At 37.1% G+C, this 15,899-nt stretch overlaps 1 protein-coding gene across 8 annotated transcripts in view; it reads left to right on the top strand.

Moving 5' to 3' along the window:
- The window catches only part of RAP1B (RAP1B, member of RAS oncogene family), a 47,096-nt gene extending 39,649 nt beyond the window's left edge, over window positions 1–7,447 (top strand). For all 8 annotated transcript variants that reach the window (XM_015094763.3, XM_042246944.1, XM_060412827.1 and 5 more), the window contains 4 exons: window positions 268–408; window positions 2,391–2,534; window positions 3,161–3,277; window positions 5,388–7,447. In XM_015094763.3, coding sequence (XP_014950249.1) covers window positions 268–408; window positions 2,391–2,534; window positions 3,161–3,247 — 372 coding nt within the window. In that variant the 3' untranslated portion in view covers window positions 3,248–3,277; window positions 5,388–7,447. The remainder of the gene's footprint in view (window positions 1–267; window positions 409–2,390; window positions 2,535–3,160; window positions 3,278–5,387) is intronic.
- Window positions 7,448–15,899: the final 8,452 nt, after the last annotated feature.

The raw sequence follows: 15,899 nt of genomic DNA, 5'->3' as shown, positions 1-15,899 counted from the left end.
AAAGCTGCCTTCAAGCAGCATTTGAAGATGGGACATTTCCACTTCAGTGCATTTACTGCACATAAGCCTGCTCTGGTGTATTATTTTTAAATAAAACACTTATTTCTTGAAATACCAATTTTTCAAATAGCCACGGACTACAGTTTTAAGAGATGTTACATAACACTACTACATTCTTCTTTGAGCTCTAAATATAGACTTTGAAAATTGTCAAATTAACTGTCAAAACATTATTTTTTTTTTAATGATTCTTTCTTTCAACTGTAGGAACAATTCACAGCAATGAGGGATTTGTACATGAAAAATGGACAAGGCTTTGCATTAGTTTATTCCATCACAGCACAGTCCACATTTAATGATTTACAAGATCTGAGAGAACAGATTCTTCGAGTTAAAGACACGGATGATGTAAGCTGGCTTCATAATAACTACATTTTCTTTCAAACACTTATTGTGCTGATATCCGATTTAAAAGTTTGAATTTAAATCCAATTTAAACTTCATCTATTTTGAGGAGTTTGTTTTTCAAAAGCTTTTTCTTTGAAACCGAAAAACATACCTTTAACACTGTATAAAATGTAAAAAGTGAGAAATATCTTCCTCCTGTGTAAAATAAAATTTATACCCTTCCTGTTTTTTTCCCTTCATATTTTTGAATCTTGTGTTTGGTGGAGAAGGGGGAGAGGTGTCGGTGGCAAATATTACTAATAGAGCAGATGACGTTCTGGTAGATTTAAGAGCCTTTTTAATAGGAATCAGAACAACACATGAACACATCTCAAGCAATTATGACAGAAGAAGCAAGAAAGCCAACAAATATATTCAATTCTAATGTTAAGTAACACGCCCCTTCCAAGTACACCATAATGGAGTTTAACCCTGTAGGAAACTACAAAAGGATTTTTTAAATTCCTCGTCACGCTATGTATATAAATTCATCTTGCATCAGAATCACCTGTAAAGCTAGTTAAAACAGATTGCCAGGTCCCACTCTGAGAGTTTCTGATTCAGTAGGTCTGGAATAGGGCTCAGAAATTTGCATTTGTAACATATTTCCAGATGGTATTGGTGCTGCTGGTCTGGGCATCATACTTTTAAGAAGCACTGTACTATGTATAGTTTAATTATAGCAACTATTTCAAGAGCTTGAGAGCACCAATTAGAAATATCCTCATTTCCTCGCCTTCTGAAGCAGGACGCCTTTGGGGGGACCTTAACATACTTAGGGCTTCCCTGGTGGCTCAGACGGTAAAGCGTCTATCTACAATGCGGGAGACTTGGGTTCGATCCCTGGGTCGGGAAGATTCCCTGGAGAAGGGTATGGCAATCCACTCCAGTACTCTTGCCTGGAAAATCCCATGGACAGAGGAGCTTGATGCAGGCTAGTGTTCATGGGATTGCAAAGAGTTGGGTACGACTAAGAGACTTCATTTTCTTTCTTTAACATACTTTAGTTTAGCAGCTTTAGTTGGTAAAGCTGTTTACCAGTGTCTCTGGTAACTACTGTAGGTTTTCGATCAGTTACATTAAACAGGTATTTACTAATATAATACTATATATCTGTTCCTTAAAAAGCCACAAATCTTGATTTTCTAGTTTGGATTTTTTCCAAAACTTCTTTAGAGAGCCAATCTCTAAAGGATTAGTAGGAGTTTTACAGAATAAGGATTATTTTTCCTGTAGTGTCCAAAAACATGCTTCATATGGTCTAGATGTTTAGTAAATTAAGATGATTTTAATTTTTGGTTTTTAACATAGACTATATGAAAAGCTAAAAATTCTACCTTAAATTTTATCTACCTTCTAAATTTCTCCTTTTTTGTGTTATGAAATTGAGAATGACTTATTTGATAAATACTTGTTAAGAAACCAGAAAATCTGAAATTTATTTATGTCCCTTGGAGAAACACTTTAAAATTTTGGAATATGTTGACTTTTTATGAAATTTCCTTTTGCATTTTCTTTTTAAAAAGGTTTTGTGTTTTCTTACTATAAGCTATAATTAGTTCATTATGAGGAACTTCCCTGGCAGTCCAGTGATTATGTCTGTGCTTCCACTGCAAGGGCATGGCTTCAGTCCCTGATCAGGGAGCTAAGATCCTGCATGCTGCTCAGGATGCCTAAAATAAAAGTCTGTTTTGATACAATTTTCATGGTTTTTCCTCCCTCTTTTATAAGTAGATCATAGCTAGTTTTTTAAAAAATTTATGTGACAAGTTCTTAAGTTAATTGCTAATGCTTTTATATTTAACTGTCAGTTTTAGCACACCTTATTAATTTAGTGTTTTTCTCTGGCATAAAATAAAAACTAATCCTTATGGTTGACTCTTAGAATTTTGATTTGAATTTATGTAGCATATTTATTTACTTATTTGTTTTTACCCGTTTAGGTTCCAATGATTCTGGTTGGTAATAAGTGTGACTTGGAAGATGAAAGAGTTGTAGGAAAGGAACAAGGTCAAAATCTAGCACGACAGTGGAACAACTGTGCATTCTTAGAATCCTCTGCAAAATCAAAAATAAATGTTAATGAGGTATGGTATAATAGAACTCTTGATTTGGAATTTAGCTTTCAGAATTAATGGAAAATAATGAGTGTGTATTAACACAACCCCAAGTTAATTAAATATGTTAATTAGCATGCTAACAAGCAATAATACTATTTGAGCCTCTTTTATTAAACACTGGTGGTACAGTAGAATTTACCATAAAATGAAGATGGAAATTAGATGGAAAAGAATAGGGGTGGGGAAGACAGATTTAATCCTCAGATGTATGAACAATGTTACATAAAAGATGACAAATTCAAGAGGAACTTAAAATTATGTTGTAGAATAAGAATACATAGAGTCAAAGAAGAGTAAAGGATTGTTCTCTCTGGATGATGATAAATGTTCTGACTAAACTAAGGTTTCTGTAGCTACTCAATATTTACTTTAAGGAGGATGATGTTAGCCCTCCCAAAAAATAAACAGAAAAGCACTTGACAATTATAAGAATACCTGGCTTTACTCTCGTTCCTTAAATGAACAGAATATTTGCTTTCTGGAGAAGAGTTATGGAAAGTTCAATTTTTTCATTGTACTCTTTCACTTGTAGTTTGGGTGGGGGGGGGTGGTTTCCCTGCAATTTAAAATAAAAAACTAATAAATGTTTGCAGATCTTTTATGACCTAGTGCGACAAATTAACAGAAAAACTCCAGTGCCTGGGAAGGCCCGCAAAAAGTCGTCATGTCAGCTGCTTTAATATACTAAATGCATTGTAGCTCTGAGCCAGGTATGTTAATTTATCCTTTCTTCTGTTCTGTTTGTTTCCTCTAATTTTTAACCTCAACTTTATTAAAGGTCAAAAAAGCAAGTATAGAGTTTTCTGTTGTAGAAAACAAATGGTTACTTCTTACGAGTTAATATGATATCCTAGTAATTGAAATAATTATTTCACTTATATATGATCATGAGAAGTAAGGTATTCCACTTAAGTATTCTAAATGAGTTTATCCAGTATACACTCACGTCTCAGTGGGTCACTGGTTTGTGCTGGCAACATAGTGATGATCAAAATCAATATTCTCTGCTCTCTTCTTTGTTGCCTTAAGCTAATAAAGGTCTAGTGTAAAAGTCAAACAAACCATTGCAAAATATTATAAATGCTGTTGGCGGAATAAATGCAGCATGATACTGATAATTAAAACCCCTGACATCATGTAGCAGACAAAGTACTGCCTATATGTTAGTTGAATTCTCAGAACAATTCTGTGTGGCAGAATTATTATAATTCCCATATTACAGATGAGTGAACTGAAGCACAGAAAGATTGTTCAATCCCTATAGTTAGTGAATAGCAGAGTCAGAATTGAATCTAATGATCTGAGTACATGGCTCAGAATTTGAACTCTGAACTGATTGCCAAAGTCCATAATTAGTCACTATGCTGTTATGGGTACTATCAAGAGTATTTAATTGGGGCACCAAACCAGTCAGATGTGAACTATGGATTCAGAGAAAGTCTCAGAGTGAGAGCATCTAAGTTGAAATCTGATGGATAAGTAGAAATTAGAGGGTAAAGAGTTCCTGGGCAGAGAGAACCATGGATGCAATCTTGAGATGAGACCACAAAGGAAAATTGAGCAGACATCACTATAACATAGTTTTTGAAACAGTTATGTCAAATGAGTTAATACTTTCAAAGCAGTTAGTTCAGTACCTGGCACATGGTAAACCCTCATCTGTTAGCTGCTGTTTGCCAAGTATCATTAAGCCATATTTTTCTACTGTATTCTTACCGTTGGGAACTTTGGACTAGCTCTGCTTCTTCCCATGTTAAATGACCCTGTACAACCATAGTACTCTGATTCTGTAGTTTTCTAGAGTTTTGTCCCTACTCTCCACTTACGACTTAGTGCTTAGAGATACAACTTCTCATTTTTTATATCCTCTCCTTTCCAACCACTTGGCCATTCTTAACAGCACACTTGTGCCTGAGCTCACTCTGCCATCTGTCCTTTCCAGTTTGCTCCATTCAGTCTGCTAAGATTTAGAAAACTTAGGAAACTCGTTCAGTCTGTAAACGAGGGCTTAAAGTTCAAAGCATTTGAGGAAATTATTTCATCAGCCATATCTATATGAACATTCTGGAGCAAGTCTGATTCCCAGAAAACCAATATAAAAAGGAAGTATTTTTTTAGCCCAGGCGTATGTACAGAAAATCATCCAAAGTAAATAAATAAATGACAGACTGATGAATTCTGATTTTACCCTTTTAAGTTTAGATAAGATTTTAGTGTAATAACAGCCTTTTCTGACATTTCTCTTAAAGTAAGTAGGATCTGTTTTATAGAATTAAAAATCTATATAACTGTCAACTGTAGAGAGCCTTCATGAAATAAATTTGTTTTATTGACTTCTCTACACCAGCTTTTTAGCCACTTGCTGGAAGAGTAGGAAAGAGAAGTCTTGGAAAGCTTGGTCAGATGTGCATTCTGTACTCAACGATGTAATTCTGGGATTATAAACACTCTCATAGGCCAGCCATGTTGGTAGTATTGCTGCCTGTTTGATTCTAGTCAAGTCGACTTGATGTAAAATTTTAATATGGGGTTTTGGTTTTGTTTTTAGTTTTCCTGCTTTTAATCTTTGGGAGGTAATACAAAGAAATTTGCATTTAAGTACATTCAGCTTTCACTTGAGTGCCTTTCAGGAAGGCAGCAGAATATGTCTGCCCGTGCTTTGCTGTGAATCATAGTACATGGTCATAATGTAATGATGAGGATAGGAACCTGTATTATATTTATTTCTGATACTTTAGCACTGTTGTATTAATATGTCGTTTTGATCTTTAGTGTGCTGTTTACAACCTGTGTTTTCAATTAATTTTCTCCTTTTGACAGGTCTGAAGAACTGTTGCCCAATTCAACAGTGCCAGCATTCCAACTTTGTTAAACCTACCAACATCTTAAATGGACTTTCTGTGGTGGTACCCTGTAAGAGGCGGATGAAACCTACTACATCAGTTTGCACATTCTAATCACTTTCCAGTATCACAGAGAGATTTTTACTTATATAATAGTCCTAGAGTATGCAGCTGGTAAAACCAGAGGCTACAATCCAGTATTACTGCTAAGAGACATTTTTCATCCACCAATGTTGTACATGTATGAAAATGGTGTACTGTATACTTTAACACACCCCATACTTTGTATTGGAGAGTACAATAATGTAAATCCTAAAAGCACCACTATTTTAGCATAATAAAAGAAAGTCCAAAGAGCTCCTATATAGACTACTCCAGATAACTTTGCTTCTTTGATACTTGTAGCTTATTGTAATTTTTTTAAGAAATTCAAGGTCATTATCATTGTATTGTACAAATAAGCGCTTTGATTAACACAGCTATATAGTTTTTTAATTTTTAAAAAACCTGTGGAGACAGTGATCTTGTCTTTAAAATATGATAGTCCTTTCGGTATAATGTCTTAGATTAAAGACGTTGCCTTTAATATCTGTTGGGAAGGAAATGTCCAGACTTTTCAAATCTTTTATTATATGTTTCCTTTTTTGTTTACATAGGGAACAATGTTTATAGTTGTGTGTACAGTGGGGGTCTACAACAAGAAGTGTATATTTTCAAACAATTTTTTAATGATTTAACAATTTTTGTAAATCATTTTCAGGCTTCTGCAGCTGTAGATTCTCACTGTGAATCCCCTGCTTGCTCATGCATAAGTGTATTTGCAATACCAAATATACAGGTTTAGTATTTTTGCCTGTTAGTGATTGTTTCCCATGTGTAACGTTTTGGTTGAGATGTTAAATGGTGGAAGAGTACTGTGGATGTGAATGTGGGAAGTAATTTTAATCATGTGTAATTGGTCACAAGGCCTAAGTTGCAGTAACTATTGCTGTTTTATTTAACAATGCCTTGTTGCTTTGTATGCATTAACGTTTGGGTGTAAAGATTGTGTGTCTATCCAACAGGGAGCCACAGTATTTAAATTGACCAACCTAATGTTACAACTACTTCTGAGGTGGCCAAATGTAAACTAAAAGCCTTAATTAAAGTGGTGCAATTTTGTATAACTTAGCATCAGTAGTTCAATAAATTTGGATTGCCATGCAAGGGCTTGCATTATAATTACTTGCCACTTGAATGTGTTTTGTGTAATGTTTAACAGTGCTAGTTAAATAAATATGGGTTTAACTTCTTTTTAAATGTGATAGGTGCGTTTTGCATAGTGTGGTTTCATAATTTAACGTTTGGGCAAGCCAGACTCATTTATTAATTACAGAAATGATGAGAGAAAAATGTCAGGTATTTTTCTTAGTATTGTTTGAATATCCAATAACCATCTTTTGAATTTTTCCTTTGGAAAGAGTTCTGTAAATCAAGCAATATTACTTACGAACGTATGCCTTCTGGGTAGTGTTCAGTAGCTCTTTGAGGTATAGGAGGAAGAATTGAAAATAGTTCAGCAGGTGTTACACTTAACAGATTTTTTTAAACTAGAGGATGCAGTTACACTTACGGTCATAAAAGTCTTTTAATCAAGTGGACTCAAGTACTACTTTTTATATAATGGGTCTTTGTCTCAGATGTGCTGTAATTTCCGTTCTTTTTTGAAATCTGTAAATGAATCTTAAACTTTCTCAAAATATTTTCCAGCCGCTGGAGAATATCAGCAGTTAATTAGTAATACCATCTAATTTAGGGATGTCTGTTAATCCCTTAGATACTTGGTATTTGAATGAGACATTTAGAAGCTTTTATTTTAAAAAGAAAGAAATCTTATTCCTTACCTATTTAACTCGCAGAGTTCCATGTATTTAAAGGTTCAATGTATCTAAAGAAAAAAATGTTGTTCTCTCAGAAATCCCACTTAACCCACTTGTTTTGGCAGAATTGTTTTTATTTATAGTCGTTGGGAGAAAATTAAATCTGAAAAAAGTGGCATTGTGGAGCATTGAAATCACTTCAATTTGTTATGTCCTGTTATATCTCTTTGGTCCTTTTGGGGGGCACCACCATTAATTCAGGTACCTTAATAAATGTTTGTTGCCTACCAGCTATGTGCCAGGCTGAATTCTAGGCTCTTAAAAACAGATAAATAGTCAACAGATAAACTTAAGTAATTTCTATATCTGATGATAGAACAGCAACCAAGATCAACTTAGAACCCTGCCCTCCTAGAATTTATACTCCATTTAGGGTTTTTCAGCCTCAGCACTCTAAATGTTGTGTGCTAGATAATGAGTTTTCCTCTCATATTATGGGATTTTTAGCACCATCTCTAGACTCTACCCACTGAATGTAATACCACCCCCAAGTTGACAACAATCAGAATTATCTCCAGATATTGCCAGGTGTCCTTAAGTTAGATTCAGGGAAGAGGGAGAGGGGTATTGAAGGGCAAGATTGCCCCAGTTGAGAACTGTCGATCTGATGGGAACCAGTACATTAATTATAGATAAGGATTAGGGATACAGAGTGGACAGTTTACTGTAGTGAATAAGAACATGGGCTCTGGAACCATATTTCCTGGATTTCTAATCCCTGCTCTGCCACCTCCTAGCATGTAAGCCTGGGTAGGTTCCTCAGTTGCTTTATCTGTAAAACAGAATGTTAGTAACATCTATTTCATAGGCTTTAAAGGGGCTTCCCAGGTGGTGCTAGTGGTAAAAACCCTGCAACATAAGAGATGCGGGTTCGATCCCTGGGTTGGGAAGATCCCCTGGAGAAGGACATGGCAACCGACTCCAGTATTCTTACCTGGAGAAAGCCATGGACAGAGGAGCCTGGTGGGCCACAGTCCATGGGTTCACAGTCGGACACAACTGAGGCAACTTAGCATGCGTGCACAGAGAGAGTGAAGTACTTGGCCAGTGTCATCCTCCAAGTCAGTATTTGTGTTGTTTCTTATTTTGCATCTTGCTAACAGAAATAGGGCTGGGGTTTGGCAAATGCACCATTTGTCTCCCATACAAAATAACTGCAGCTTAGGAATGCAAATCATGGACTTTTCTGGTGCTTAAATGGTGTGTAGCGGAGGGGCGGGGTTACTAAAATAAGTCAAAAAATTTGAGTTCTTTTTCATGTCCCCAAGGATACTTGGAGAAAGGTTTAAGTTTTTAGAGAAAACAGTGGTATTTTACTTTTTTCTGAAAAGTGTAAAAACCCTGTTTTAACTCTCATGTTGATTCAGTTCTTTTTCTTAAATGTATAGTCTTTACCACATGTGGATATTATGAGTAGGAAGTTTTAAAGTCTCTATTTATGAAAATGTTTCCTTTTTTAAAGTCATCTCATCTTTAGATGTGGGGCAGCAAACTTAGAATCAGTACTTTTTACTGCAACATTTTTTATTCTAGTTTATCTGTTTTCATTGAATTTAATCCTCATCTATTATTCTGCCTCTTTAAAATCATGAAGTGTAGAGTTTGTTAGTATTTTATAAATACTCCTATGACCTTGTCTTGGAAACCAGTATTTGCAGTTTTATCTCTCAAACTAACAATGAGCCTTAAATTGTGACTTATAAGACTCAAAAAATTTTAATCTATTCTGTGATTTGTTACAGTGCATCCATACATCTGGTATTTTACGACTGCATGAGAGAAGTGAAATAAATTGAAAACAGAACTAAACTTCTGTTCCTTTAACTGACCATTAAAAGAAGAATGTATGAGTCCTTGTTATGATATTGATGATAATTGTCAAAACTCTAAACTTGTTAATGGAACAACTAAGTTTGTAGGCTTAACATTAGTTTATCTTTGAAAGGTAGAAATAAAATACTGCTAAACAGGTCAGTTTTCTAAATGCTGCAGAAGCATTCCATATATTGCACATACTCTGAACTTGGTCCCTTAAAACCCTTTGGGTCACCTATAGATTACTGACCTTACAAATGATTTGTTTTTTCCAAAATTAGGGCTATCTATGCAAATTTTGTATCAAAAGCATCAACAAACACATTTGGTATATTTACTATGTTCCAAGCACGGTTTACTATGCTAGCGTGGATAGAGCAGGGATGTTCTGCCCTCACAGAGCCTAGATTCTGCTGGGGGAGGGGGAGTCATCAAATGAGCAAAGGTCAGTTGGTAATCTGTTAAACTATCTCAGAACTTTCATTTGGGACAATTGAATGATTTAGGAAAGTGTAGTATCATTTAATATGTATAAAGGTTTTATTATTTATTGGCAGAATTGTCTGAAAGGGTATGGAATTTTTACTGTTCTTTTGTTGTGTTACAAAACAGTAAATCTGATTTTTCACCTTACAAAAGCAGGTTAAACTTAGTTTAACCTGATCTTCCTTATGCAATGTCTTCAATGCAAAATTATCCATATTTAGTGTTTTGAGTCAGAACACAGGTTTTTTTCCTGAAAACTAAATAATGTAGATTCTACAAAATTTGAATATGAATAATGTATTCAGTTACATCAAAAGGTTACAGGAGTTTTCAAAAGCCTTCAGTGTTTTTGTCATCTGTCATTATTATTCATTCAAATTTCTATTTATAGTGTGTTATTATGTCCCCTGGGAGAACTAAGTTCATAATGGGAAATTCTGTTACTGTCAAACTTCTGAATAAGAAAGGTACTGTGCTTGGAGGAGAGTGGAGTAGCAAAAAGTAAATGAGAGAATAAACCCAGTCCCTGTTGCCAAGGTTCTTAATGTTTCAGTGGTGGGGAAGGCCAGTCAGAATAAGCAAAAATCCAGTACCTCACTTCTAACCACAGAGTTCATGCTCCATTATCCATACTAATCCAAGTGACTAACAGTAAAAAAAAATTATATTTTGCTTTAAAATGTATGGACTGTTGATTTATATTTCTCTTTTATTCAGGTCAGTGTTAATTAGATTCTCAGAGCAGATCAACCAGTGATGGAAAACTAGACAGAAATAAGTGTCTTTACATACTGGAAATGGGAGAGATAAAGTAGGTACAGTACAGAGTGGGTAGTTACTAGAGAGCTGCTCTGCTGTTCTAAATGGGAGTAAAGGAAAGCAGTGTATCTTTTTTCAAACTTAATTGAAGGAAAATCACCTCACAGTATTAATATTGTGTTGGCCTTTGCCGTATATCAACATGAGTCAGCCATAGGTGTATATGTCCTCTCCCTTTTTAATGTCCCTCCCATGTCTTACCCTTCTAGGTTTTGAGAGTCCTGGTTTGAATCCCTGAGTCGTACAGCAGAGTCTCATTGGTTATCTGTTTTACACATGGTGGTATATATCCTTCCATTACTCTCTTCATTCAGCCCACCCTTCTGCTAGCTCATGTCCGTAAGTCTGTTCTCTATGTCTGCATTGCCATTTTTGCCCTGTAAATAGGTTCACCAGTACCATCTTTGCAGATTCTATATATATACATTAATACACAATATTTGTTTTTCTCATTCTGACTCAGTTCAGTTCAGTCACTCAGTCGTGTCCGACTCTTTGTGACCCCATGGGCTGCAGCACATGAGGCCTCCCTGTCCATCACCAACTCCCAGAGTTTATTCAAGCTCATGTCCATTGAGTCGGTGATGCCACCCAACCATCTCATCCTCTGTCGTCCCCTTCTCTTCCCGCCTTCAGTCTTGCCCTGCATCAGGGCCTGACTGAGTCAGTTCTTCACATTAGATGGCCAACATATTGGAGTTTCCGCTTCAGCATAAGTCCTTCCAATGAATATTCAGGACTGACTTCCTTTATGATTGGCTGGTTGGATCTCCTTGCAGTCCTTGGGACTCTCAAGAGTCTTCTCCAACACCACAGTTCAAAAGCATCGGTTCTTTGGCGCTCGGTTTTCCCTATAGTCAAACTCTCACATCCATACATGACCACTGGAAAAACCATAGCCTTGACTAGACGGACCTTTGTTGGCAAAGTAATGTCTCTGCTTTTTAATATGCTGTCTGGGTTGGTCATAACTTTTCTTCCAAGGAGCAAGCGTCTTAATTTCATGGCTGCAGTGACCATCTGCAGTGATTTTGGAGCCCAGGAAAATAAAGTGTCACTTTTGCCAGTGCTTCCCCATGTATTTGCCATGAAGTGATGGGATCAGATGTCATGATCTTAGTTTCCTGAATGTTGACTTTTAAGCCAACTTTTTCACTCTCTTTCACTTTCATCAAGAGACTAGTTAGTTCTTCTTCGCTTTTCTGTCATAAGGGTGGTGTCATCTGCATTTCTGAGGTTATTAATATTTCTTGCAGAATTCTTGATTCCAGCTTGTGCTTCATCCAGCCCAGCGTTTCTCATGATGTACTCTGCATATAAGTTAAATAAGCATGGTGACAACATACAGCCTTGTTGTACTCCTTTCCCAATTTGGAACCAGTCTGTTGTTTCATGTCCAGTTCTAACTGTTACTTCCTGACCTGCATACAGGTTTCTCAGGAGGCAGGTCAGGTCATCTGGTAGTCCCATCTCTCAAAGAATTTTCCACAGTTTGTTGTCCACACAGTCAAAGGCTTTGGCATAGTCAATAAATTAGAAGTAAATATTTTTCTGGAGCTCTCTTTTTCGATGAGCCAGCGGATGTTGGCAATTTGATCTCTGGTTCCTCTGCCTTTTCTTAATCCAGCTTGAACATCAGGGAGTTCACGGTTCACGTACTGTTGAAGCCTGGCTCGGAGGAATTTTAAGTATTATTTTACTAACTTGTGAGATGAGTGCAATTGTGTGGTAGTTTGAGCATTCTTTGGCATTGCCTTTCTTTGAGGTTGGAATGAAAACTGACCTTTGCGGTCCTGTGGCCACTGCTGAGTTTTCCAGATTTGCTGGCATGTTGAGTGCAGCACTTGCACAGCATCATCTTTTAGGATTTGAAATAGCTCAACTGGAATTCCATCACCTCCACTAGCTTTGTAGTAATGTTTTCCAAAGCCCACTTGACTTTGCATTCCAAGATGTCTGGCTCTAGGTGAGTGATCACACCATCGTGATTATCTGGGTCATGAAGATCTATTTTTATGGTTCTTCTGTGTATTCTTGCCACCTCTTCATAATATCTTCTGCTTCTGTTAGGTCCATACCGTTTCTATCCTTTATTGTGCCTGTCTTTGCATGAAGAGTTCCTGTGGTATCTCTAATTTTCTTGAAGAGATCTCTAGAGTTTCCCATTCTATTGTTTTCCTTTATTTCTTTGCATTGATCACTGAGGAAGGCTTTATCTTCTTTGCTGTTCTTTGGAACTCTGCTTTCAAATGGGTATATCTTTCCTCTTCTCCTTTGCCTTTCACTTCTCTCTTTTCTCAGCTATTTGTAAGGCCTCCTCAGACAACCATTTTGGCTTTTTGCATTTCTTTTTTTGGGGATGGTCTCCTGTACAATGTCACGAACTTCCATCCATAGTTCTTCAGATACTCTATCAGATCTAATCCCTTGAATCTATTTGTCACTTCCACTGTATAATCATAAAGGATTTGATTTACATCATAACAATGATCTAGTGATTTTTCCGTACTTTCTTCAATTTAAGTCTGAATTTGGCAATAAGGAGTTCATAATCTGAGCCACAGTCAGCTCCCGGTCTTGCTTTTGCTGACTGTATAGAGCTGCTCCATCTTTGGGTGCAAAGGATATAATCAATCTTATTTCGGTATTGATCATCTAGTGATGTCCATGTGTAGAATCTTCTCTTGTGTTGTTGGAAGAGGGTGTTTGTTATGACCAGTGCGTTCTCTTGGCAAAACTGTATTAGCCTTTGCCCTGCTTTATTCTGTACTCCAAGGCCAAATTTGCCTGTTACTCCAGGTATTTCTTAACTCCCTACTTTTGCATTCCAGTCCCTTAAAGTGAAAAGGACATCATTTTGGAGTGTTAGTTCTAGAAGGTCTTGTAGGTCTTTGTAGAACCATTCAGGTTCTTTAGCATTACTGCTCAGGGCATAGACTTGGATTTCTGTGATAGTGAATGGTTTGCGTTGTAAACGAACAGAGTTCTCTCGTTTTTGAGATTGCATCCAAGTACTGCATTTCAGACTCTTGTTAACTCTGATGGCTACTCCATTTCTTCTAAGGGATTCTTGCCCACAGTAGTAGATATAATGGTCCTCTAAGTTAAATTCACCCATTCCAGTCTATTTTAGTTCACTGATTGCTAAAATTTGCCATCTCCTGTTTGATCACTTCCAATTTTCCTTGATTCATGGACCTAACATTCCAGGTTCCTATGCAATATTGCTCTTTCTGACTGACTTCACTCTATAATGGATTCTGGGTTCATCCGTATCATTAGAACTGACTCATGGATTCCTTTTTAATGGCTGAGTAATATTCCACTGTGTATATGTACTACAGTTCCTTTATCTGTCTGCGTGATAATGGACATCTAGGTTAAAGAACAAATTTTGACAGCTGTGTGAAAGATAGCTCAGGAAGTGTGATGTTAGAGCTGGGGCCAACCCACCCAGTGTGTATGCTGCTTGAATCTGTAAGCATGAAGTGATTCGCTGGAGCTGTGGTGAGAAAGGGAGCCCAAAAAGTTTTTAAAAGGAATAATTGGAGAATTGGTTAGTGGCTTAGGTGTGGGGGCTGAAGGAAAGACAGACATAGTGGATTATATTAGCCGGTTTCGAGGAGATGAACATCAATGGTGATAAAATACAGAAGCCAGCAAGGAATTTCTGTTTTTAGTGCATGAGTAAAGAACTTTTTGGTATGACCAAGTTTAAGTGAGATGTTTTTAATTAAAGAGTATCTTATGAGGAGAGATGATTTTAACAGACTTTGAAGTCATTGGTGTACAAGAGGCAACTGAAACCATAGTGAATGAAATTATAAGGAGTAAGTATAGAGAAATACAAGAAAACCTGGTCTAAATGGGGTGGGGAAGAGAAGGATTGGAGAGCAAAGGATTGCTCTTAAAAAGATAAGGGCAGAGAAGGCAGCAAATAGCCTTCTATAGCCAGAGAATACAGCATCTTCGATGGCAAAATAGTAAGACTGTGACCCCACTATTTGTCTTGGCACTGTTCAGTTCAGTCACTCAGTCATGTGACTCTTTGCAACCCCATGAACTGCAGCACGCCAGGCTTCCCTGTCCATCACCAACTGTGGGAGTCCACCCAAACCCATGCCCATTGAGTCGGTGATGCCATCCAACCATCTCATCCTCTGTCATCCCCTTCTCCTCCTGCCCTCAATCTTTCCCAGCATCAGGGTCTTTTCAAATGAGTCCGCTCTTCGCATCAGGTGGCCAAAGTATTGGAGTTTCAGCTTCAACATCAGTTCTTCCAGTGAACACCCAGGACTGATCTCCTTTAGGATGGACTGGTTGGATCTCTTTGCAGTCCAGGGGACTCTTAGAATCTTCTCCAGCACCACAGTTCAGAAGCATCAATTCTTCAGCACTCAGCTTTCTTTATAGTCCAACTCTCACATTCATAGACCAGCAGTAATTCATTCTCTAGATGTATCATAATTTATATTTGTCTCTTCATATACTACTTGGTGGGGAATTAGCTACTGATCTAAGGAAATGATAGGATAGTTTTGGAAATACCATCTTAGTATCAGGTCCATGTATGTCTGCAGCAGCTACAGGCGCACTTCAGAGTTACTGGCAGGTTTAATTCAGACCATTGCAATAAAGTGAATATTGCAGTAATGGAAGTCAACGGGTTATTTAGTTTCCCAATGCATGTAAAAATTGTACTGTACTGTAGTGTACTAAGTGTACAACAACGTATCTTAAGGAAAAAAAAACCTACAAACCTCATGTTAAAGTACTTTATTACTAAAAGATGCTAATCATCATTCAAGCCTTCTTCGTATCCTAATATTTTGGGTGGTGGGGAGTCTTGCCTCGGTGTTAATGGCTGCTGATGGATCAGGGGAGTACTTTCTGAAAGCTAGAACGGCTGTGGCAGTTTCTTAAAATAAGGCAACAGTGAGGTTTGCCGCATGGGTCAGCTCTTCCCTTCATGAACACCTTATCTGTAGCATGCAGTGCTGTTTGGTAGTATTTAACCCACAGGAGAGTTTCTTTCAAAATTGGGGTCAGTCATCTCAAACCCTGCTGTTGCATTATCTAGTAAGTTTACGTAATATTCTAAATCCTTTGTTGCCATTTTAGTGTGAGATTGCAACAGTTCCGTCACATCTTCAGGCTCTGCGTCTAGTGCCCGTTCTTTTGCTACTTCCACCACACCTGCACGCACTTCGTCTACTGAAGCCTTGAACCCCTCAAAGTCCTCCAGGAGAGCTGGAGTCAGCTTCTTCCAAGTTCCTATTAATGTTGATATTTTGACCTCTTTCTGAATTAGGAATATTCTTGGGGTTTTTTTCCCATTATGATTTATTATAGGCTATTGAATATAATTGCCTGTGCTATAGAGTAAGACCTTGTTGTTTAGCCATTCTATATATAATAGTTTGCATCTTCTAGTCCCAGACTCCCAATCC

The sequence above is a fragment of the Ovis aries genome, chromosome 3 (genome assembly GCF_016772045.2).
Source record: "Ovis aries strain OAR_USU_Benz2616 breed Rambouillet chromosome 3, ARS-UI_Ramb_v3.0, whole genome shotgun sequence".
In the NCBI taxonomy this organism is placed as follows: domain Eukaryota; kingdom Metazoa; phylum Chordata; class Mammalia; order Artiodactyla; family Bovidae; genus Ovis; species Ovis aries.
Note: the sequence above shows the minus strand (reverse complement) of the source record. Positions and strands in the feature narration are given on the sequence as shown.